A 27,500-nucleotide genomic window follows, 5' to 3' on the forward strand; every position below is an offset into this window, starting at 1 on the left:
AAAAATAAAGAATGAAGCCTAATTATATGCAAACTGCATTTACTGTTATATTTATATTTTTTTGTATTCTCTAAACTTGGCACTTTGATCTGATATTCTGACCCAACAGCTAGAGCAGTCATTATTATCATTTTTGGCTCAAACAGGAACTTCTTTTGCTAAGCATGGAAGCTTTATTTATTTTGCAAAAGTTTTGGTGCAGATAGAAAAAAAAGGAAATTACTATGTAATGCTAGTGGAGTTAATTTGCTTTAAACTGATCTTTCTCATCTTAAAACAAGAGAGGCAAGGCCTTCAAGACTCACTTGTGATGCACTTTTAAAAAAAATGCAAGCTTTTTATGTATTGAGTATAATTTCAAAATGTAATGTTTAAGATTAGAAAGATCAGTTTAAAGCAAACTAAGTTCCCCAGCAGAGTAATTTCCCTTGTTTTACTGCCTACACCAAAACGTTTGCAATAAATAAAACTTCCATGCTTAGCAAAAGAAGTTCCTGTTTGAACAAAAAATGATAATAATGACTGCTCTAGCTGTTTGGTCAGAATATCAGATCAAAGTGCCAAGTTTAGAGAATACAAAAAATATAAATATAACAGTAAATGCATTATACTCAATACATAAAAAGCTTGGATTTTAAAAAAAATGTATCACAAATAAATCTTGAAGGTCTTGCCTTTCTTGTTTTTGTTTCATTTCATGAGGAATTAAAGACAGAAAGAAAAATATTGACATTTGTTCAACTTTGTTTTTCATTCTATTTGAATAAAAATAACGACAACATCATCACCAAAACAAAACAACAACTAAGAAACAGAACAAAAAAAACACACACACAAAAAAAAATGTTGACAGTTATTGCATGTTTTTGTTGTTGTCTTTATCACGGAGATTTTCTTTTCATTTCTTTGTTGTTTGTTGTGGATGAATTTTTGCGATGTTGTTGGCATTTTAAAGAATGACATTCAAATATTATAAAAACAAGAACACATACCTATAGATTATCATTTTCTGATTTAAATGACAATTAACTGATTCTTGACAATTGGTTAGCCAGAGAACTTACTCGGTGTTTTCTTTATACTCCATATATATATATATACATACATGTATAATATCCTGAAATTATTAATCTAAAAAGTCGACTCCTACGCATTTCGTTTGAGGTAGGATTTATTTATTTATTTTTTTTTTAAGACAAACCTGACAAATTCTTCTCTCAGCGAAACACATATCTGAAAAAATATACGATTTGTCCATACTAGGCGAATTTGATTGTTATGTCTAATTTTGCTCGGGGACTAGGACCCTACAATTTTGCATTGATACTTATTGCCATAATCTATATTTCAAATATGTTTGGATGTAGTTTCAAACAGTATTCCAATTGAAGGGAGAGAAACAAAAATAAATATTTTCGAAGTGTATCTTGTCAGTTATTGCTCTGAAAGTAGAAGTGTGAATGTCTCATCAGGGCTTTTCAAACACATAACACACAAAGCTTTCACAATATGTACACCGTCAACACATGAGAATATCAAACAAAAATGTATCATCGTAGTTGAAAACTAAACATAATAAATTGTTCTATTCTTAAGTCTAAAACGCCCGTTGCGCATACACCTTCCCATACGATTTATCCCCAAAGGATTACAGGTCGGAGCAATATTATACAATTTAAAAAAAAAAAAGTCTCAACTCACGGGTACAAAAACATATGAACAAAACAAACAAAAACTGTATATTATGTCCAGACAGAGACGAGTTAATCATACGTTTGTTTCGAACAGATGCAGCCTAATAAAAGGAGAAAGTGGCGGAGAGAGAGAGAGAGAACTCAGAACTCAGAACTCAAAACGTTTTTATTCAAGGATTAAGATTTTAGGCATTGCCTATTCTTCCAATCTGTCCTTGCTAATCTACATCTATTACAAACAGCACACACATAAATGAAAGGAAAAGGTTTTCATGCAGAATTGTATACATAATGAAGAAAACACACACACCCCTCCGCCACCACCACCCCCACACACACACACCCACACCCACATCCGTGCACACACATGCATACACACACTGACGCTCGCGTGCGAGCGCACACACATACATACACAAACACGCGCGCGCACACACACACACACACACACACACACACACAGAGAGAGAGAGAGAGAGAGAGAGAGAGAGAAACTGAAACTGAAACTTAAACTGAAAAATGTTTTAATGCCATTGACATAACAGTCCTATTGGCATGGGACACATCAAAATAACCGTTCAACAACATAAAACAAACCAAACAGCATGAATATATCAAAGTCGCAGCAACAACCCTGCAAAGAAAATCACAAGGTCTGTTGAAAGACAATAAAAAACACTTATGTCGAAAACGGCTTTACCCACGCTCGACAAACTCACGGCGTGCTCAACCAAAAAGAAAAAGTATGAAAAAAAAAGAAAGAAAAGTAAACCTACACATATTCAGTTAATTTGCACTTTCTCCGTGCATATTCGAAAATGATACAAATGTCGGCTTCTTTGAGTCGACCATCCAACCTATGACAGTTAAAGCTTAAGTATGATCTTTTTTTTAAACTTTCGAGACTGCAATTCTTTTGTTGTGTATGCATTTACAAGTTCGAGCAATTCTTGCTACGAAAGTGCCAAGCAAGGGCGATAAATTTAGCAAGTGACCGCATTATCTTTACATTATCTGACAAAAGGAGATGGATGATGTCCCTTTCAACTGAAACACTTTCTTTAAAAACTTTTATTATTTTTTTTACGGATATCACTGTAGGCGTTACACACAAAAAGAAAATGAATTTCGTCTTCTGTCTGCGCCCCACACATAGGGCATGGGGGTCGAGCGGATGTGTCAATGGAGTACCATCTTTTACTGGCATTCAGCCCCAATACCCTTAGCCTGAACCGAGCAAGACTACATCTGTGTCATTTATTGTTTAGAACTGAAATATATTTTTCCGTCTCAAATATACTCTTAAACGAAAGAAACCAGCTATATTTTTCCGAATCTTCTAAATGAGAATGCCAATCCTGTTTGTATGAAGAAATAAGTGAGAGAGAAAGAGAGAGAGAGAGAGAGAGAGAGGTGAATAAATAGATAAATAAATATATATGTACATGCATACATACATACATATATATATATATATATATATATATATGAATAGATAAATAGATGAATAGATAAATACACACATAAATAAATAAATAAATAAATAGATAAATAAAAGTAGAGGTGTTAGAAATTACGAACTGACCAGTCAGTTCTGTATCGAATGCTCAGTAAACAAAACAAAACAAAACAAAAGTACTTAACAAAGCAAAACCCAAGATTAAACAAACAAACAACAACAACACACACACACGCACACACACACACAGAGGGAAAGAGACAAGAAAAAGGAGAAGGATTTGGAATTTAAACAATAATTTTTCAAGGTTTATACGTTTTTCACAGCCACAGCGCGAGTACATTGTATGTACATATGATGGTGTTTAAAACTATAACGTTCTGAGAAGGAAAATAAGACAGATGAACGTTTTATTATATATATATATATATAAACAATTATCATCTTTTATTGTGAATATCAAAATTATAAGTGGTTGTGAAAACGCTCAATCCGGAATTTGACTTCACACAGGCACACATAGACACAGACACGCACATACATACGCACGCACACACATACACAATGCACACAGACGCACGCGCATACATGTAACACACACACACACACACACACACACACACACACACACACACACACACACACACACACAAGCCGTCTAAAGTTCGTTCAAATGTTTTTCGTAGTCTTTCTGAAAACAATAATATAAATAAATCGACAAATAAATGACTAAATAAATAAATAGATAAATAAACATTTTTTTTTTAAAAGAAAACGATGTCAATCAATATCTTGAAATATTTCTGTATCTATATAATTTTCTTTCTATATTACTTTGTAAGGGATCACTTTCTGAGGAATATATATCTATACCTATACTTATACCGAAATGTATGTATGTGGAATAGAATAGAATAGAATGGAATACTTTTTATTGTCATAAAACCTTAAAGTTGATAAGACACAATGAAACATAAACATGAGCATATTAAGAATATGTATGTATGTATGTATGTATCGATTGCTGATAGCAACCCAAGAAACAAACTGATAGATAATTGAATGTTTCCAAATGCACAAGCAGTCCTATTTTCTTTCGATGATAGTCGATCATAACCATACAGTTCAGTTACAATATTTACAAAGGTCTTAAGGCATTATATGTTCCTCAGCTATTATTGTTTTTCTCTTGATCGTTTGTGAAAAAGGACAATATAGTTCACGACAAATCTGATGAGAGAGCGAGCGAGCGAGCGCGAGAGAGAAGAGAAGAGAGAAAGACACAGAGAGAGATTTCAATGCATTAATAAAGATAATGTAGATCAATGCTACGAAAATACATTTATGCTACAAGGAATATTTTCGAACTTTACTTAAAGGAAATTATGCCGCAGAAAAATTAATATAGATGGTTTTGATTTGTGTAAAAAGGAACCAAACACATAAAAAGATATGTACTTTCACAAGATTGCCTCTTTCAAAAATCCCTGCGGCGATTACGTAATTAATATAACCCAAGGCTTTCAAAACAATATCAGTTTCATACCCGTAAGTCTTTTCTTTCTTTCTTTTTTCAATTCAATAATCCTGGTCTGTGATCACTTTTTGATACGAACTCTTAATGATGTAGGTTTTGAAATACAGACTTACCTTCTTTTTTTTTTCTTTTTTTTCATGGAACTGTCGTGTTAGCATTCATTTTCTGACCAGTGTCAAAACACATCATTGCCACACACTCCGTAGGCTGTGTGTCCCGTTTCCACCCGTACCCTCCTCCTCCTACCCGGCCTGACTCCACCCCGAACGCCTAGGGTTCCCATTGGTCCATCGAGTTATTCACTCCTTTCGCTTGTATCCTCCTCCTTCTCCTCCAACTTTTTTTTTTTTTTTTTTTTTTTCACGTACCCGTAATTTATGTCAATGACACTTTCTGGATTGTTGTTGTACGTTTTTACTTTTTATTTTGTTTTTGTATGTTGTGTTCCATTTCCTTACTTCTTCCATGAACTAGGAGAAAATCATACACACAAATACGGTCGCAGACGTGCGCGCGCGCGCACACACACACACACACACACACACACACACACAGATGGAGAGAGAGAGAGAGGTGGGGGGGGGGGGGGGGTGAGGGACGGAGGGGGGTAGAAGTAGCGCACACGACCACTTCTCTATCTGACCTCCCCCCCCCCTTCCGCCTCTTCACTGACTTCCCCTTCACCATCATCCCACCTACCACCCCCATTTCGCGCGCATTCCTGCTTTTGTTAGACCGTGTGTGTCTCCGTTAACCCTCCCCCCTACCTCCCCTCCTTCGTCCCTCCCTCCCCTCTCCCTGCAATTTGTGTGACCAAAACAGCTATCAAAAACAAGACAGTATGTAGAAACGAGAACAAAACAACAAATAAAAACTCTATCACTGACCAGAGAAACACACACAAAAAAAGCCCCAACCCTCTACCCCAACAAGCCCCCACCTCACCCCCATCCGAAAAAAAAAAATCATAAAAAAACGTAGTTCTCTCTCCGCTTTGTGTCTCCTGCAGTCACAAGTCAGCCCCCCCCCCCCCCCCCCCCCCCCCCCCCCCCCCCCCCCCCCCCCCCGAACACACCGCCACACACATCGGCCACACATTAAACGGTAATACAGCCCACAGCCACAGTGTATAAAAAGTGTTTTGACACCCATTCCTTGCCTTAAATGGGCAGTCACCCGAGGTGCCTTTCATTCAGACAACTGCTGTATTTTCGTAGTGCGGGGTAAAAAGGGGACACTCCTTTTTTCGGTTTTTTTTTCACCCGTTTTTTTTTCCCACTTATCTACCCTCCTCCCGCCACCTCCTCTTACATGGCTGACTGAACGTGACAATATAAAGCTTTGGTTGTGCACGCAAACACATATAAACACACACACACACACACACACACACACACGGGGACAAAATCATGGTGCGGCTCTTTCGCGTCAGCCACACACACGCACGCAGCCCGAATTTCAAACAGATAAATCTGTTGTGACGAATAGTAATACGATACGATACGATAGGAATCAAAATCATGTTGTCGTTGCTCTGTCGTGTACCAGTGTCAGCCTTGTTGTTAAGTAGGAGCTGACATGCACTACATCAATTCGTGGTGAACGAAAGCGAAGTGCTTCAGTTCGCTCCAGTGGTAGTGGCAGAGCATCTCACGATTGCGTTAAAACACACACACACACACACACACACACACGCACACACACACACACACACACACACACACACACGCACACACACACACACACACACACACACACACACACACACACACACACACACACACACACACACACACACACACACACACACACACACACACACACACACAAGGAATACGTAACACCAGGACTCACCCCTCTGAACAAAGCAACCATCACTAAACTAACCCCCAAGCCCTGAACAACCTGACTTCAATTCAGGGCATCGGCTAAGAGATCGTAAAATTGAACTCTACCAGGTAAACCGTTGGCTCGATTTTGCCACATTGCAAAATCAATAAATGGATGAAGGCAGCTCTGACCCTTCTTATTCTTCTTCTGCGTTCGTGGGCTGCAACTCCCGCGTTCACTCGTATGTACACGAGTGGGCTTTTACGTGTATGACCGTTTTTACCACGCCATGTAGGCAGCCATACTCCGTTTTGGTGGTGTCCATGCTAGGTATGTTCCTGCTTCCATAACCCAACGAACGCTGACATGGATTACAGGATCTTTATTAAACGTGCGTATTTGATCTTATGCTTGCGTATGCACACGAAGGGGGTTCAGGCACTAGCAGGTCTGCACACATGCTGACATGGGAGATCGGAAAAATCTCCCACCCTTTACCCACCAGGCGCCATTACCGAGATTCGAACCCTGGACCCCCAGATTGAAAGATTTGACCACTCGGCTATTGTGCCCGTCTCTGGCCCTTCAATTCCTCGTCCTCCTCCCTCATCTCGACATATTCTAACAGGGAATCTGAGACGCTCATGCCAACTTCGTTTGTTAGTTATCATCTCCCCCTCGGCAGTCTGTCTTACCAATGGAAATCTATTCAACAATTAGATAAGAAACCTTCGCTGCGTAAATTATGACAAGGGTATACGCAGCTTCAGTTTTAAAGTTCAGTCTGTTTAGAGTTAGCCATCAACACGTAGAAGGCAGACACAAGAGATACAGGTTTACAAACCATGGAAACGTGTTCTTTAGAGTTTCTGGATTTGTTCCGTTGACCTTTTTATTTGACTGTATGCGAGGTGATGAGAAGTGCAGGTTTTAGATTTGTTCCATTAGGATTTTTTTTCTATTCACTCGTGCGCAAGTTGATAGATACTGCAGTTTTTTCAATTTGTTGGGTGGTTTATATATATATATATATATATGTGTGTGTGTGTGTGTGTGTGTGTGTGTGTGTGTGTGTGTGTGTGTGTGTGTACACTCTGTGCATACAAGCTGATGGAAAGGTAAGGTTTTGAATTTTTGTTTGTCTACATTTAACTCTTCCTTTTTCTCTGTGTACGAGCGAGTTGAAACGTGTTCTACGTTGTTCGATTGTTCTTTTTGTTTTCATTTACGCATGCGCTAGCTGATTGGAAAAGCAATTTCTCTGTTTGTTATTTCTATTTATCTAATGATTTTTTTTTCCCTGAAAATGTCCATATGCAATCACGCAGAACTGTCGTCTTCTGCCAGTCCCTTTTGTGACTTACATTCTTCACGCTTAGAGAGAGAGAGAGAGAGAGAGAGAGAGAGGGGGGGGGGGAGAGAGAGAGAGAATCTGAACGTACGCTGCTCCTCCTCTTTTGAGACACACATGTAAAGAAAACCGTCCCCACAGTTAAAAAAAAAAGCACAGTGCAAACAACTCATGGATCATACGCTGCCCCTTTCAAACCCACAGCCCACATCGACACTCGCTTTTCTCTCTCTGTTCAAGGCTCCACACCCGAGTCGTAAAAAAAGGAGAAGAGAATTAAAGAAAAAAAAGAAAAAAAAAGAAGAAAAGTCAGACCACAGGAGGTAGGGAGAGGAGGCGGTGTCTTTGAGCAGCTCAAGGGCCACTCAGTCCTCAACTGACTCCTCCACCCCCACCCCACCCCACCCCATCCCTCAGTAGTACCCCTTGTCCGCTGGACAAGCCACTTTTTTTGTTGTTGTTGCTGTTGTTCATGCTGAGCATTGGGCTCCTCCTTTGAAGACAGGCACCACAGTCTTCTGCTCAGATGCACACGAACAACCCCCTCTGAGAGTCACGGTTGGTCCGCACTCTTCTCACTTCTCTCTGCCGCCCAGAGCGTGGCAGGGGGTGCGCTATGGAAATCTTGTGGCGGTGTTGGCGGCGGGGTAGGATTTTTTTTTTTTTTTTTATCTTTTATTTTTTTTTTTAGGGCGGTGGCTGGGCGAATATTGGAGAATATCTGTAGAAAAGGGGCATGCTTTTTTTTTCTTTTTATAACGCAATAAGAGAAAATAGCGCTCAAGGTGGGGGATGTCGAGCGATGCTTTCTTCTTCTTCTTCCGTCCAGTGGTTTTAATTCCTGTTGTTTTCATGCCCGTCCATGTTCCTGTTGAGAGGACATGTGAGCAACGATTGGTCGTGTCCGTCCCAATGGTTTTGTCTAGTTTTATTATTGGTTCCGACCCGTCCATTCTCGATCTTTTTTTATTTATTTATTTTTTTATAGATTTTTTGCTTTTACAGAATAATTCTTTATATGGGCGATAAAGGCAAAAAAAAAAAAAAGAAGAAGAAAACAATTGCAAATATTAACCCATGCGTGCATGGAATTCGAAGGCTATGGAAGTTTCTTTCATGGCTCCCGCAGATATTGGTTGGAATTATTGACTTTCGTTGAAAAGGTATTGGCTGTGGTGACTTTTGTGAGGAACTGTCAAAATAAGAAGCCACTCGAGTCTGTATACTGTGAACCAACAGGCGAAGTCAACAGATGGATGATATGAGTACATGGTATGGGACAGAGGTGGGGTTAAAAACCGATTGATGGTCAAATCGTGAGGAAACAAGACATTGCACTTCACTGTCATAACTGGGTTTATCAGAATCATGATAACGCTTCTTCTTCTTCTTCGTTTGAATTCGATTCCTGCTAACGTGACATTAGACAATGATACCATAATCATAAAGTGACAAGCTATTGAGGAATGCAGTAAGATTTCGAACAAACAAGCAAGCAAGCAAACAAACAAACATGTCAGATCTCATTTGGCTTTTAGGATTACTTCAACCGCCCCCTCCTCTCTCTCTCCCTCCCTGTGTGTGTGTGTGTGTGTGTGTAAAAAAAAAATATCCAGGCAAAAACTGATATGCCATGAACAGCTTTATGCATCTGCTCAGCTCACAGCTCAGACGCAATCGTCCAAACGTGACTTCAGACTTGCAGCGTCCACAGTTGGCTACAAAGGTTCAACTGTTGTGTGTTAAGCATCCTGACACTGACGAACACTCCAAAGGAAAAACTGTACCCAGGCGTTTTCTCTCAAACAGTTCTTCTATGTTTGTTTCAAAGAACAGTCAGTCGCATTCATATTTTTGCATATTCAGTGATAAAAAAAAAAAAAAAAAAAAAATTCCGAGGCTAAAGACTCTGACAGGAGCGCGGGATACGGTAGACACCGTTGATTTCGAGAATGATGGTTTAATAATGAAACGTTCCGGAGAAAGATGAGGGAAAGTGTAGTAAAAATACCCCTTTCCTCGTCATCAAAATGAAACTTAAGACTTTGTGAATATATCCAAATATTCATTTTATACAGCAAACAACATAGGCCACCTCATGTCTTATTATTTTCATATATAATCAATACGGCTTTAATATACACCACACTCTGAACATCAACAACGATAGCAACGAAAATGGTCAAGCCATTGAAATTATTTCTCCAGTTCGTGCGATAGAAGTAAACACGTGTACAAAACTTCGACCTTAACTCTTTCCATACGAACGGCGAAAGAGACAACGTTAACAGCGTTTCACCCCAAATTACCATCATCAAAATATTGCAAGCGGAAGGCTCTTATACTGAAGAGGTGAATGTTGACAAAGAATACCACAATTTCTGACGACGGAAGCTAAAGGTTGGATCATTGAGACACCCACTGGACATCCGAGGGGTCTGTGTAGAGGAGAAGAGAGGACTGGCCGTACTGAGTGAGTTAATACAAGAAAGAGTACATTGCGGAAAACGAGTGATTTGTTTCATCATTTCAGCCTGTAGGAAATTTCAGAAGTGCATACATCTACAAGTTCCAACAGTCGAACATTTTCCTTTTAAATAGTTAGTAATGGACACACTAAAAAAGGATATCACAAACGCTTCGGTAACTGAAGACTCCAAAGCAAGTGTATGTCAAAATGACTGATAATCTTTTTTTTTTTCAAGGAACATTTGAATTGTGTGCTTTATGCTCCACGCAAATGGGGACACGTGGTTTCTTTGTGCAAGAAAGAACAATACTATTCGTGATAGTGTCGGGTATGACTCAAGTTTTGATGTGCAGTACAAATAGCTTTTCTTCAGAAGTCACAGCATTAGTTAAGAGTTGTGTCCATGACCAAAAATACGACAACAATAGTAATGATAATAATTATTATCATAGTGACGATAATGATAATAATAAAAGGATGGCAAACATTATTGGTGACGATGAATATGGTGAATCTGTTAGTTAATGGCATATAAAGACAGACAGTGATCTCGGGCATTCTTTGCATGTAAGCTGCTTACTGGGAGGGACAGAGAGAGTCCGGCGAATACATGGTTGTCAGCCGTATTGATTACATTCTCAGTCATCTCAGTGGATGACACTGGAGTGGAAATTAATGTCTGATCCCGTTTCCTGCGATAATTTCCGTCCTACGGTCAAAGACTGAAGTCATCACATTTATGTATTCGTAATTATCTCTTCTACATTTACACACAGCTACTGAATGTTCAACTCTGTTTTGTGGTTTTCTTTAAATTCAACTTTATACAAGAAGCTTTGTAATGGTTGACATTGGATAGATAGATATTACTCAAGTTTACAGATACTCACTCCTAAAATGTTGCAACTTTGTCAATTCATCACACCAAGATCACACACACACACACACACACACACACACACACACACACACACACACACACACACACACACACACACAAGCGTTTGAGAGAGAGAGAGAGAGAGAGAGAGAGAGAGAGAGAGAGAGAGAGGATTTCGACACTTCATGTAAGAGACCGGAAATTGCGTACTGACGTGATACAAAATAACGAAGTGTATCCGTACACTCCCCACTTATCCCCGTCTCCCCAAACACACATATACACACGCGCGCGCGTGGGCGCGAATAAATAAATAAATTTGAAAGTGCCTGTACGTACGTAGCCTACCACTACAACTACTGCTACACCCAACGTAGCCTACTACCATCACTCAACCGATCAACACTGTGAATGAGGATCTGCTGTAAATCCCGTTCATTTCCGTCTCGTCGGTCCACTCTCTCGGCTCACCGCCCATAGGTCAAGCAGCAATGCTGTCTAATACCTGACCAGTCCTGAAACTTGGTGGATGTCAATCGCCGAAAGTGTTATTAGCGTCAACATCATATGGTCGCCATTGATATGTCACACAGAGGCCGCACAGGAGAGGGGTGCTTCCAAAATCTTAACCCAATACACAACTCGTGAAAAGTATGAGAGTCAACTATATTAGGACTAGATAGTTGATTATTACCAATAGTAGTAGTGGTAGTCGTCGTCGTCGTAGTAGTAGTAGTTGTTTATTATTATTATTATTATTATTACTACTACCTTTTTATATTATAATTATTATTTATTTATTTATTTATTTATGTAAGCTTTTCTATTATTTATTCACCTTTTTTTTTCTCAAGGCCTGACTAAGCGCGTTGGGTTACGCTGCTGGTCAGGCATCTGCTTGGCAGATGTGGTGTAGCGTATATGGATTTGTCCGAACGCAGTGACGCCTCCTTGAGCTACTGAAACTGAAACTGTTGTTTATGTTGTAGTAGCAGTGGCATTATGAGCCTTGTTTACTTGCTCCTCTATCTCCTTGTTCATCCATTAATCCAGTGGGTGTACTTTTACCTCAGTATCTGTCAGCATGGCCTTATGTAGGTCATTGCAACATCTGATCTCAATACAGGTCATCCGCATTCCGCTCTTTCAACCACAATAATCTACCGAGCGAAAGCTGGGAACGCGAGTCTTGTCTTTTCTACCTTCTATGTTGATTTGGGGGATTTCGTGGCCATTACACAAACTACTGCTGCAGACGCTCTAGACAGGGTTGAAGTGCTAAGGATTTGGTCTACCGTGGGATATTGACAGTGGGATCAATTGACCACAGTTTTCTACGGACGTTGGGATCTACCCGGTTGATCCCCAAAACAATGTGTCAGAGCAATACAGTCAAGACAGGGTTTTTTTTGTGTGTGTTTTTTTTTGACGGGAAGATGCCCCCCTCCCCCCCCTCCCTCCCGACCCCTGCCCTCCCTCCTTTTTTTTTTTTTTTTTTTTAGGTTGTGGTACGTGTTTGGATTTGAGTTTGTCAACAGCCAGTTCGTTCCATCGTTACTGTTGGAAAGGAACTTCGGGGATACTGTAAATGAATTCCGCTCAGGGAAAGGGGTAGGATTTCCTGTCGTGACCCCCCCCCCCCCCCCCCCCCATGCTTTGTAACAGAACTCTTCTTTGTTAACGATTAAGGTCACCAGGGTGAAAGTAAATAATGACGATTGCTGTGGAAAGTGGCAACGAAGAGAACATGTATGTTTACAAACACTACTTTAAATACTCGACGGGAAACTGACTGTCTGATTTAGAGACTAAAAAGCTGACGAAAGAAATTTCTTTCCGTTATTAAAGTAGTCGCGATGCGTCATGATTATTATTCCCTGCTATTGTGTGTTCTTATTGTCAACTGTCCTTTGATGGGTGTGTGTGTGCTGTCATTGTGCACGTGAAACATGTCTGCACATTGTTGTCCCCCTACCTTCCTCCTCCCTCCTCCCTGCAAAACAGGGTGAAGATCGTTCATGACATCAGTTTTCCCAACGAGATGTTACATCATTGTTCTTTTGTTTAGCGTCTTTTCACTATCGGTGATATTAGATGACATCATTTGTGTGTGTGTGTGTGTGTGTGTGTGTGTGTGTGTGTGTGTGTGTGTGATGATGATGGGCACTATTACTACTTCTGCTACGACATATCATTATTATTCTGATACGAGTATGCAAAATCAGCTAAGATAACCTGTGATTTGTGCCCACAAAGTGTGGGTCATATATGTTTTTTTTCTCCCCAATTTGAATTAAACGACAAATTCGAATGAGTGAATGAATGGACGAACAAACTCTCTCTCTCTCTCTCTCTCTCTCTGTGTGTGTGTGTGTGTGTGTGTGTGTGTGTGTGTGTGTGTGTGTGTGTGTGTGTGTGTGTGTGTGTGTGTGTGTGTGTGTGAAGTTGAAGCATTCAAGTGTATACATGTATGCACGAGCGAACTGTTGTCGGTAAAATTAATGACTGCGGCTCAGGCAAGTCCATAATTCGATATCTATGTGCGCGCATCAGTGCTGACGTGACCGCAATGAGTCTAAACTCGACTCCACCAAAAACAAAAACAAAAAAACAAAACAAACAAAAAACAACAACCCACATACCATGTATATATATATATATATATATATATATATATATATATAGCGAATGCTACATAGACACAGACTGTGCGAATGTGTAAAGCATGAAGTGAAGCGTGTCGCCTAAGGCAGTGACATGTGACGCTACGTCTTCAGCGGAATGGAGGTTAGTCCAGTCGACAGCTCCGCAAGATGGCCGACCTTGTGTGTGATCCTCCTCCTCTCTCTCTGTCTATGTCTCTGTCTGTCTGTCTATCTATCTCTCTCTTCTCTCTCTCTGTCTCTCTCTTCTCCCTCTCTCTCTCTCTATATATATATCTCTATCTCTTTCTTCTCCCTCTCTCTCTCTTCTCTCTCTTCTCCCCCCCCTCTCTCTCTTCTCCCTCTCTCCCTGTCCCTCTCTCTCTCCCTCTCTCTCTCTATCTCTCTTCTCCCTCTCTCCCTGTCCCTCTCTCTCTCCCTCTCTCTATCTCTTCTCCCTCTCTCTCTCTCTTCTCTCTCTTCTCTCTCTCTATATATATCTCTCTCTTCTCTCTCTCCCTCTCTTCTCTCTCTTTCTCTTCTCTCTCTATCTCTCTCTCTTCTATCTACCTCTCCCTCCCTCTGTCATAAAACGTGTAGATCTTTCGCGTACCTCGCGCTTCTGGTTTTTTTAATGTTCATTTTATGACTATGTCATTTAAAAGAATGAATTGTCGCTTAAATACTGACACGGGAAGGTGTGTGTGTATGTGTGGATGGGTGGGTTGGGTTGGGTTGTATGATCGTAGTAATGGTGGCAAGATTGTGATATGCCTTTCGGGTGAATTGGGATGGATTTATATAGGTTTTACTCGCGCACACACAAACACACACACACACACGCACACACACACACACACATACACACACACACACACACACACACACACACACACACACACATGAATAAAGAAAAAAAGCAACGATTTATAGAGAGATAAAAGGAAGTACAAACAACAATTAAACAAAAACTAAAGTTCAATAAGTTATGTAAAAATGTAAGACATGGACAGAATGAAGAACTAAGAAAGAAGGAAAAAAACACAAAACAAACCCAACAATGACAGCAAATAACCAGACGTACAGACAGGGAGACAGACAGACAGAGCGAGAGATTAGCTAGAAAACCAAACAGGTGACAGACAGACAGACAGACATATAAACATGTAGGTGGACGGAGAGATAGAGAAACAGGCAGACAGACAGACTGGTATCTTGATTATAGATATAGAGATGGATCGGTAGACAGACATACGAGCAGACCTACCCTCATCAAATCTGACTGACGGATAGAATAAGAATAAGAATAAGAATAACTTTATTATCTCCAACTGGAGAAATTTGGTCAGGTGCATTATCACAACACAGACAAGTAAACAATATGGGGACCATAACTGTAAAAGTCAACAACAGCTGGATAGACATGTAGATAAACATTGTGTGTGTGTGTGTGTGTGTGTGTGTGTGTGTGTGTGTGTGTGTGTGTGTGTGTGTGTGTGTGTCTGTGTGTTGTTGTTGTTGTTGTTGTTGTTGTTGTTGTTGTAACTGTAAGTTTTCTTTTTTGTGCAAAGGAAAAATAGATTGGTCGATCGATAGAGTTAGTGAGTGTGCAACTGACAGACCGACGTATCGAATAATAGACATGCCAACACAGACAGACTTGTAGACAGACTGACAGACATACCGATACAGACAGACTGACAGACCTATATAGGCATACCGACACAGACCGACTCACTGACTGATACACACACCAAGATAGACAGATCAATAGCTGAGTGATAGACATACCAACACGGACTGACGGAAAGTGAGATAGACTGACAGACATACCAACACAGACCGACTCACAGACTGGTACGCACACCAAGACAGATAAACTGATAGCTAAATGATAGACATAGCGACACAGACTGACACAGATAGACTGAGAGACTTACCAACGCAGGCAGACTGATATACACAGCGACACAAATAGACTGATAGACATACCGACACAGACAAACAGACAGGCAAGCAGACACAGACACAGACAGATGGACAGACTGACAGACATGCAGACACAGAGAGAGACAGATGGACAGACCGCCAGATATGCAGACACAAACTGATAGACAGACTCATAGACATGCAGACACAGGCAGACTGAGAGACAGACTGATAGACCGACAGACATGGACACTGACTGAAAGACAGACCGGTGCACAGACACCCAGACATACAGACACAGACACACTGATAGACATGCAGACACAGGCAGACTGATAGACAGACAGACCGGTACACTGACCGACATACAGGTATTTGTATTTGTATTTCTTTTTATCACGACAGATTTCTCTGTGTGAAATTCGGGCTGCTCTCCCCAGGGAGAGCACGTCGCTACACTACAGCGCCACCCATTTTTTTTGTATTTTTTTCCTGCGTGCGGTTTTATTTGCTTTTCCTATCGAAGTGGATTTTTCTACAGAATTTTGCCAGGAACAATCCTTTTGTTGCCGTGGGTTCTTTTACGTGCGCTAAGTGCATTCTGCACACGGGACCTCGGTTTATCGTCTCATCCGAATGACTAGCGTCCAGACCACCACTCAAGGTCTAGTGGAGGGAGAGAATGAAAGACAGACTGATGGACAGAGCGATAGACATCACAGATAACCCTGACTGATTGACACGCAGACATAGACAAACTGAAAGACAGACTCACAGACAAGACCAACAGACATACTGATTGACACAGACTGAAAGAGATTGGTCTACTGACCAATACACATACAGACACAGACAGACAGACAGACAGGTTAAATGAAAGACATACAGGCACAGGTAGACTGGTAGACAATTTGATAGACATACCGAAACAAACAGAAAAACATCAGCTCACGCATACGCATAGACGCTCCTCTCCCTCCTCCTGGCTTCCTCCCCTCCTACCCCCCCCCCCCCCACTCCTGCAGAGTGAGAGGGGTAGGAGAGAGAGAGAGAGAGAGAGAGAGAGAGAGGGGGGGAAGACAGAGAGAGAGAGAGAGAGAGAGACGGAGAGACAGAGATAAGAGTCACAGACAGACAGACAGACAGACACCACACACACACACACACACACACACACACACACACACACACACACAGACAGACAGACACACACACGCACAGACACACACACAGACACACACACACACACACACACACACAGAAAGAGATAGCATGGGAAATACTTTAATGCTTTGACCGAGGAAAAAAAAAATGATATAAACAAAAGGATAGAAGAATACTGAGAATGTGGATGAGGAGAAAGGGGACAGAGAAAGATTACATCACAAATCACATCCCGCTTCTACACCCGAAAGAAGACAATAACAAAACATAAAACAATGAATGAATGAATGAATGAATGAACAGACAAATGAATAAACAAAAATATACAAATAGACAGATATCGAGAGATAGATAATCAATCAACCAACCAACCAATCAATCAACAGAATAAAGAAATCAATACGAAAGCAACTTGTAGGTTATCTCTCTCCATCCTTCCTTTGTACCAATACATCAAATTTGTGAATACGAAAATGCATACACGTGGAAAACAACAACAATAACAAAACAAATGAAAGCAACAGTAACAACAACAAAAACACCAACAAAACAACGACAACAGCAACAGCAAGAAAACAACAACCCCCCCGAAAAACAACAACAACAACAACAACCAAAAAAACCAAAAAAAAAACCCCAAAAAACAATAAGAAAAAGCAATAAGAGAGAGAGAGAGAGAGAGAGAGAGAGAGAGAGAGAGAGTACATCAATAAACAAAAGCTAACCCATTACCTAACAAAGCAATGAAAAGAATTAAGTAAAATTAAGTAACGAACTAACGAAATGAAAAAAAAAACAACCCCAAAAAACCAAACAAATGAAAAAAAAAAGAAAAAAAAAAAGGAAGGAACAAACGAATGAATGACATAAATAACATAAAGTATGTATTTAGATAATTAATATCTTTAAAGATAAGTCTTCAACTAATGACAAAAAAAAGAAGAAAAAGAAAGAAAGAAACACAAGCAGGCACGTATATACATGAGGACACGCTATATTAATGTTACTTTGATTTTTAGATATTTCATATATGAAATAAATAATGTTTAGAGCGAGAAACAGAAAGACACACACACACACGCACACACACACACACACACTCTTGTGTGTGTGTGTGTGTGTGTGTGTGTGTGTGTGTGTGTGTGTGTGTATGTGTGACGGACAGATAGACACATAGACTACAAACTCATCCAAAGGTCATGACAGAGGGAGACAGACAGTCAGACAGACAAAATACACAGACAGACAGGGAAGGAAGAGGAGGGGTGAAGCGGAGAGGAGGGGAGAAGAGGAAGAAGGAGGAATAGAAGACAGGAGGGAGGGAGAGAGGAGAAGAAGAAGAAGAAGAAGAAGAAGAAGAAGAAGAAGAAGAAGAAGAAGAAGAAGAAAGAAGAAGAAGAAGAAGAAGAAGAAAAAAAAGAGAGGAAGAACAGCAGTCGGCAAACACACAACAAAGAGATAGCACCGCCACGGATACCGCCTCTCTCGCGTGACAACTTCACCTTCACTTTCCTACTCCCCCCCCCTTCCCCCTTGCCCCCCCCCTCCCCATCCCTCACCCTTCCCTTCCCTTCCCTTCCTCCCTCCTCCACCACCACCACCACCACCACCACCATTACCACCGCCGTCGCCGCCCTCGCCCTCGCATTCGCCCCTCACTACTACTACCACCACCACCACCACCACAATCTGCGACAACCGCCTAATACTACACCCACCCACCAACCCACCCACCTCCCCTTCCCTCCCCTCCTCCCTAGCTCCCCCACCCCCTCTCCTCCTCCTCTCTCTCTCTCCCCACACGCCCCCCCCCCCCCCTACGGTATGTGTGTCTGTCTCGGCCTGTAGTATCAATGAAAAGCGGCGAGCTAATCTATGAAGACGTTCTTGTGTATTTGCTCTTGTCTATCGCCTGCGTTATTGACAATCACCGTGACTTTCTCTTCACTCGTTCTTGTGTTGTGTTCTTTGTTTTGTTTTCTCCCTCCCCCTTTTTGTTTGTAAGTATGGGTTTTTCTTTCTTTCTTTCTTTCTTTCTTTCTTTTTCTTTTCTCCACAGGCTCCCAAGAAGTTCTTGATCCTACACCACCCATCACAACCACTGCCACGAAAAGACAAGGAGGAGGAGGAGAAGGAGCAGGAGGTGGAGAAGGAGGAGGAGAAAAGAGAGAGAGTGAGAGAGAGAAGGAGAAGAGAGAGCAGAGGGAGGTGGCGCGGTGTCCTGAACGGAGAAGAGTGTCGGGAGGGGGTAAGAGAGGAAGGGGAGTGGTGTGTGTGTGTGTGTGTGTGTGTGTGTGTGTGTGTGTGTGTTTGGGGGAGGGTGGAGGACAAGACCTGAGCGATTAGAGTGCGATCCCCATGCAGGCGGGTTAGTGGCGGTGGTGTGTCCTCCTCGCCAGGCCTGACCAGGAGGAGAGACCATGGGACCATGACCACTGAAGTCAAGGGGTCGCCCTCGTGTGTTGATTGTTTGATTACCTCCCCCTTATCGGAGTTACGCCTCGTAGTGTGAAGGCCAGGGTTTCTTCTTGTTCTTCTTGTTCTTTTTCGACTTACCTCCACCTACCCGCCTACAACAAATCTACCACTGACGACTCCCTTACTCCCCTTCTTCTTCTTCCTCACCACCACTACCACCACCACCACCACTACCACCACCTATCATCATCACCGTTACGGCGACTTTCGTTTCAACTACAACTGCTACTACTTCTACCCCACTACCATCCTCGATTCATCGACTATCTTCTCCAGTGAGTGTGAGTGTGTGTGTGTGTGTTCCTGAAGCACTCCCAGCTTGGCTGGAAGAGCCCTCTCAGCTCCTGGGGCCAACTTGGGAAATGATCTACGCTGGAGGAAATACAAATTGAGTGCACGTCACGGGGGTGTGGAGAGGTTGTGTGGAGTGATGTAGGCAGCATCTTGGTGAATTGAATGACTCCCCCGACAGGAGTCGTACTGCCACAGCCGTTCAGGATCTGACTGGTGCTGCTACGCCTCGTTTGCCGCGTCCGTGCGAGCCCGCGTGGATAGTAAAACGTGTCTTTATGTGTTTTGGGGAGAGAGAGAAAGAGAGAGAGAGAGAGAGAGAGGGGGGAGAAAAAAAAAGTGACAGACTTTACTGTTAGGTGAAGGTGGAGGTGGGGGGTATAAAGAATTTCTGCGACAGGTTGCGGGTTCACATTGATTCACATCGTGACTGTTACCGTGAGGTGGTCGCCACTTTTTTTGTGTGTGTGGTGGGGAAGTAAGTTGTTGTGAGTGGTTCTTCTCTCAATCGATTGTCTGTACTGGGCTTGAGATTGAATCAGACCCGATCTCCCGAGAAGGTTTTAAAAAAATGGTAGCTTGGTCAATATGGCGACTGTCTCTGGTACAATAACTGTTTCGATTCTTTGTTTTGTTATTTTTCAACTGTCAACTTGAATTTAACTCGCCAGATTTGTTTAATTGCGAACACCGAGTTATATATATATATATATATATATATATATATATATATATATAAAATACAAGGATTGGCCTAGGGGGGAGGCTTGGCAGGATTGTGAGGGTGATGTCAGTGCAGGTGGGGACGGACCTTGTCATCATCCCTGTAAAGTGAGGGACGTGTTTGAGTTGCGGGGCGAGGGGCTGTCTGTACAGCTTTCCACGATTGATGGCACTCATTTCATCCCCCTCTTGACGCCATTAAAGCAGGAGACATTTTTATTCCCTCTTTGCTAGTCCTTCTTGTTCTTTTTTTTTTATTTTATTTTTGTTCTTCTTCTTCATTGTCGTCGCCTTCTCCTCCTGCAGCTTCCCTTTTGCCACGCAACTGGATGACGACTGAGGACTAGTTTAACTGAACAGTGTATTATTCTGGTTTATACACACATACATTATCTTTTTTTCATATGTGACCACATCCCACAAGTTTTTTTTTTTTTTAAACGTGTGTTCTGTTGATGATGTCGTTGTCTGTCATGACTAATTTTGCGGTGAATAGGTGAAAGTGTTGGTCATAGACAATGGCAGTGACGTATCTACTTTTCTTATGCCAGTGGGGCGGATTAACATTGTGACAAGTGGATTGAAGTTCGCGAGAAATTGGTGTCCAGGGATTTGTTTGTGAATGCCTACTGGGTTGGGGGTGGGTGGGGGAATACTGTTGTCAGTACCAGAGGCACGATGAGGTTGTGTCAGACAGTGAAAAAGAAAGGATGATTCCAAGAGGTTGTGACACCACCACCACTCGGCAGACTGCAGACAGAATATTTCTCACGGGCAGATCTGGCCCGAGGACTAACTTGGAATAGTGTTTCCAGGTCTCGGGGACCAGAAGACAGTAGTAAGTGTACAAGTGGAGAGTTCCAAAAGGTGTTTTTTTCTCCGGAACAAGGGACCAGGAGTACTTCAGACACCAAGCGTTACCGTGTTTTGACGACCGGAGAGTGTTTTTGTGTTTCGTTTTCTTTTCTTTTCTTTTCTTTTCTTTTTCTTTTTTTTTCCCCCCCACCTGTGTTTTCTCCCGTGGATCTCGCCGACCATGCGTCTGCAAGCCATCTTGGTGTTCTTGTACTTGGTGCTCATGTTCCCCACAAACATCATTGGCTTGTGGTGGTAAGTGTTTATAAACTCATCCCTCTTTTTTTTTTTTCCCACCACCACCATATTCATCATAATAATAATCATCATCATTATCTTAGTCTGTTTAAAAAAAAAAAAATCTTGAGCATATGGCAAAGTCTACTATACCCCCAAGCGTCATACGAGAATACAGCAATAAACACTCTGTGATTTTCGCACAGCTTTCCCTACAGATCTCACAGCAGTTTGTATTGAGAAGTACTTCCAGTTCTTCCTGCAGGTTTTTTTGTTTTGTTTTTTGTTTGTTTGTTGTTGTTGTTTTTTTTTTTTTTTTTTTTTTGTATTTGTCTGTGGCCGTTGACGACTAAACTTACAGTCGGTAAGTGATTTCTTCTCTTTCTTTTTGTTGCTAAGCGTTTCTGACACCAAGTCCAGTGCGCGGCTTGTGGTCTTTCTTCTGTGTCCCTACCTTCATGACAGTGTTATCTTTACCGCGTCCTAAGAGTCTTTGTTATGAACACTACCTGAGTTCAACCACAGGACGTAATACATTCACTTAGGGGGCGTTTCTTTCAGTCATCAACTTCTCTTCTTTGACCGTATGAGGATTACTGCTTTGATCTATTTTTGATTTTCGTCTGTCCTCTTCTTAACCTATCTTCCATTACAAACAGGTTTTCTATAATTGATTGTAATTGAAAACGAAATTCTTTTAATACCAAGTAATGTGTTCACTTGTGAAGAAAACTAACTGACATTTATTAGCTTGTTTGTTTGTTTGTTTGTTTGTTTATTTGTGCGTGTTCGTTCGTTCGTTCTTTAGTTCAGCGTCTTTTCACTATCAGAGATATTAGACGATTTGTGTGTGTGTGTGTGTGTGTGTGTGTGTGTGTGTGTGTGTGTGTGTGTGTGTGTGTGTGTGTGTGTGTGTGTGAACAGAATAACATGAATTTCAGTGTCATGGAACCTAAAGATTTATAAGACACAAGAACATAGGTAAATAAATTAATCATGATAACAAATATATATTTATTATATATAATTATTATGAATGAATAAATGATGAGAATTGACGGCATAGATTGGAACAGCATTCATAATGTGTGTGTGTGTGTGTGTGTGTGTGTGTGTGTGTGTGTGTGTGTGTGTGTGTGTGTTAATTTGTGTGTGACACTCTCAAATCCATATTTTGGAAATGATTATTATTCTTTTACTTTCCATTCCATTAATAAAACAGTCAATCAAACAATCATTCCATTAAGAAAATACCGATCGGAAATGTTGAACATGCATAAGATTTCCAGTCTTACTTTTTTTCAAACGACTTCCATTTAGCTGTGTTCTGAATTATTATAACAAATATGGCTGTTCGTTGTATGTTTCCTTTTTGGCTACTTCCGACCACCTGTGAAATATTTCACTACTTTGTTATGCCAAGAATAGTCACCGTAACGTCTTCACAGTGTAAAATATTAACAACCAACAATCCGATATCATCATCATCATTATTATTATTATTATATTAATATTATTATTGTTGTTTTGTTGTTGTTGTTGTTATAATAATAATAATAATGATAATAATAATAATAACAATACTATTACTACTACTACTACTACTATTAATGAAAATGATAATAATAATGAAAATGATAACATTGCAATCATTTTCATTATTATTATCATTTTCATTATATTAATATTATTATTATTGTTGTTTTGTTGTTGTTGTTTTGTTGTTGTTGTTGTTGTTGTGGTTATTGTTCTTACAATCATTACTATTAATTTTATCATAAGAATAATTATGATGATGATTTTATTATTTTCCTTCGACCCGCTCTACAACGACCATTTTCATCATATTTCGATAACTGCATATACTTGTGCTGTTGAATATTGTTTTTTTCAATAAATAAAATTATGTACGTCGTGGGATATTATGATGCAACAAGTATTATCTGACGGTCGGCCAGATTCCCGTTTGGTTTCCTGATTATGTAATGGTAAGTAACTGTGTGTGTGTGTGTGTGTGTGTGTGTGTGTGTGTGTGTGTGTGTGCGCGCGCGCGCACGCGCATTCGTGCGTGTGTGTATGTGTGTGTGTGTGTGTGTGTGTGTGTGTGTGTGTGTGTGTGTGTTTGTAGCTACATTTGTATATCTGTGTAATTGACTTTCTATGTTTTTCTTTCACATTTTATACAACACGTTATGTGTAACAGTACCCTGAGTTTTGTCATTGAAGCGTTGATTCATTCATTAATTCATTGGTTTCATCATTACTGATTTGAGATATAATCTGAAGATAATGGTAATACGTTTTCTTCAGCTAAGCAAAAAAATGCATAAAAAAAGAATAGCAGGAGGGAAAAGAAGAAAAAGAAAAAAAAAATCATAACACACATAAAGTGAAGACTGACTACTGAGTCTATGAAAACACCAAATGGAGAAAGGTTATAAAATCTGTGGGTTGTAAGATAAGACTCGCTTTTGATAAAAATTGTCCTACGTTTCAGACCATAGGCACACATGCACGCATGCACTCACACAGAGACACACACACACACACACACACACACACACACAGATATATATGTAGGCTACATTCATACATACAAACTATTAAACATAAATACACAGAGACAGAGAGAGAGAGAGAGAGAGAGAGAGAGAGAGAGAGAGAGAATTTTGATGTTTTGCACGGCAAGAAAGAATTGAAAACATAAAACAAAACAAAATCACAAAAGCAACAGTAATACAAATAAAATAAGCACGCACCAAAACAAATGATTTATTTTACAAATAAAAAAAAATCCCACTAAACGTGTCTCGGACAATATCAAAGAAAATCGAAATTATGATGACACTGTATGAGTATTTCAGTCTAGAAACACGTTGGATGTAGATATATAAGAAATTTGTCTTGTGGTAGTTTCAGAATGTCTGAATTTGTTCAGACTAGTAATCAACTAGTAATCTGTTCAGCCAAAAAAGGACTTCATTATCATTTTTGTTATCATTTTGAAAGAGCTTTTTTTTTTTTTTTTTTTTTTTTTTTTTTGCTGTCTTCCATAGTTTTGACGGCGAAATTGAGCCATTTCCTCTTTTTCATCGTCTCTGAATTTCCGGTTTTGTGTGTGTGTGTGTGTGTGTGTGTGTGTGTGTGTGTGCGTGCGTGCGTGCGTGCGTATCTGAGTGTGTTTCTGTATGACTGTAAATGCGTGCGCATGTGGCACTCGCGCCCTCTTGCACGATGGGGCATGTAAACGCGCGCACGTTCATGTTCACCCCCTCCGTCCCCCCACACCCCCACCCCTCCCGTCAGTGGCCTGGCCAAGGAGTTCGACGTTGAGGAAAAAAGCAGGGCAACGGGTGGTGTTTGGGTGTGTGTGTGGGGGGGGGGGGGGGGAGGGCCGGGGAGGGGGGGGGGGCTTGGGGGGGAGGAGGTGGTTTGCGTGGAGGGGATGATGGGGGGACGCGTAATCCGTTCTGTCCCGTGAATTGACATGCAACATCAAGCAGCCAATCAATTCTGTCCCCACTGATTTTAGTTTTTGCACGGCGTTTTGCTTGGGAAGGGCCTCGTCCAATGAGAGAATAACAAAAACCGCCGCTAGGGGCGGTCGGTCGGTCTTGGATCAACCAATCGTCTTTTACCCTTATTTGATACGACGCGGTCATCACCTCATTTTATCCTCCTCCTCCTCCTCCTCGTCGTCCCCTCCCCCCTTCCCTCCCATGCAAGCGGAGCGGGACATTCCATCATCTCTCTCCGACAGTCATTTCCTCAAGGTCTGTGTCGTGGTGTAGTTTGGCGTTCTTCCCTTCCTCATTAAAACAAGAAAAGAAAAGAAAATTCTCCTGAGGAGAAATAGGAGGAGGAGGAGTACGAGAAGGAGTCGGAAGAGAAGCTGAGGAGTAGGATGGGAGAGAGAGAGAGAGAGAGATCGAGGGGGGTTGGGTGGGAGGGAGGGATAGGTCATTTGGGGTCGGAGGCAGGGTCATGAGAGTTGAAATCCATATCAATATCCTCCCTTCTCATCTTTTCATGGCTAAGAACTCAAAGTCTTCATTTCATATCGCCAAAACTCATCTAACGAGACAGAGAGGGAGACAGAGAGAGAGAGACATAGAGAGAGAGAGAGCATTCCTACAAACTCTTTGATAAAAAAAAAAGACCCATAGAAAACACTCCTCAGCTTTGGAGATAATTGCTGAATGTTTGCTTGCAGTGGAGTTTCAGCTTCACCCTCTTGCTCGAAGCTGGCTTGCCTATAATTCCAAACCAGCTATTATTCCAGAATGATATCCTGAAGTTTTAACACCCATCCACTTGCACAGCGTCCCCTCGCTATCTCCCCCTCGACTCTTGTTAAAACCTTTAATGATATGTCAGATTCATGACAGAGAGTGAGATACACACACACACACACACACACACACACACACACACACATACACACACACATGCACACACACACACACACACACACACACACACACACTGGCAGACAGACTGAAGACAGACAGAGAAGCAAAGAGAGAGTGTGCGAGAGAGAGAGAGAGAGGGAGAGATAGAGAGAGAGACAGACAGACAGACAGACAGAGAGGCACAGAGAGAGAGAGAGAGAGAGTGACAGACAGATAGACAGAGAGGCACAGAGAGAGAGAGAGACAGACAGACAGACAGAGAGGCTGAGAGAGAGAGAGAGAGAGGTGAGTGAGCTTTTCATAGGCATAATTTTCCTCTCAATCTTCCTTTCAAAACAAATGAATAAATACTGTGATATGCCGATCGAAATGGTATCGCACACACACACACACACACACACACACACACACACACACACACACACACACGTTTCAAGTTTCAAGTTTTAATTATCCTTTTACTCCTATTGGAGTATGGAGGATCACTGCAAAATAATCTTTTCGTGCCCAGAACAAACAAACAAACAAACAAACACACACACACACACACACACACACACACACACACACACACACACACACACACACACACACACACACACACACACACACACACGTTCTCTCTCTCTCTCTGTGTCTGTCTCTCGATTTGTGACTTATTGAACCCTTTCTAGGGAACATACAGAACATACATGAATCAGATTTGAGAGACATGCAAATCATTCATTTTAAACAACAGTCAGATGAAAGAGAGGAAAATGCATCCGTGTATATACCTCTAAATGTACTCAGTGTCTGAAATAGTCTGTTCTGTTAAACTTGGTAACATACACATAGTATTACAGCTGCCTTATGCCTTTAACATGATAAGTTGGCAGCAGTTTAGCAACAGCATAAATAAAGATTGAAAATACGAAAACTTGTTTATGTATTCTTCGTGAATCATTTCAGCTGACACATACAGGATTTTCGGCACTTGGAAAAAAAAAAAAAAAAAAAAAAAATCATATTGATGATTTTCTTCTGGTCTTACTGTCATTTTCTTTGCTTATTCGGGTTATTGGTAGATCCAGTCTTCACATAATATCTTCTCCCTTCTCTCCAGGTACAGCAATATGATATACATTGTAAGTAGAAAGAAAAAAAGTGTGTAGGAGGATCATTTTAGTGTAACCATGAAGACAGTCATACATTATTGTCCTCCTGACCATTCTATCAGTTTGAACCACAGCATCAAAACATGTCCAAGTATGCGTGCATTTTTATATTTAGTGACTGATTAAAATAAGTATTTCTCATCTGAAATCTGGTTTATAAGGCCTCCCACCCCCACCCCTCTTTCTCGCTCTCCTTCCCCCCTTTCTCTCTCTCTCTCTCTCTCTCTCTCTCTCTCTCACATCCACACACATCCACACACATCCACACACACACACATCCACACACATAGACACACAGACAGACACACATACACAGACACAGATACAGACAGACTGACAGACGGACACACACACACACACACACACACACACACACACACACACACATCAT

General features: G+C 41.1%; 1 protein-coding gene across 2 annotated transcripts in view; it reads left to right on the forward strand.

Moving 5' to 3' along the window:
- LOC143288629 (protein Wnt-6-like) overlaps window positions 1-27,500 on the forward strand; it is a 119,475-nt gene that overhangs the window by 7,723 nt on the left and 84,252 nt on the right. The window contains exons 2-3 of one of the 2 annotated variants that reach the window (XM_076597291.1): window positions 19,016-19,204; window positions 20,755-21,558. The exons of the other annotated variant lie outside the window; for it this stretch is intronic. Coding sequence (XP_076453406.1) covers window positions 21,485-21,558 — 74 coding nt within the window. The 5' untranslated portion in view covers window positions 19,016-19,204; window positions 20,755-21,484. The remainder of the gene's footprint in view (window positions 1-19,015; window positions 19,205-20,754; window positions 21,559-27,500) is intronic. 2 annotated transcript variants of the gene reach the window in all.

Source organism: Babylonia areolata, chromosome 1 (assembly GCF_041734735.1).
Source record: "Babylonia areolata isolate BAREFJ2019XMU chromosome 1, ASM4173473v1, whole genome shotgun sequence".
Lineage (NCBI taxonomy): Eukaryota > Metazoa > Mollusca > Gastropoda > Neogastropoda > Buccinidae > Babylonia > Babylonia areolata.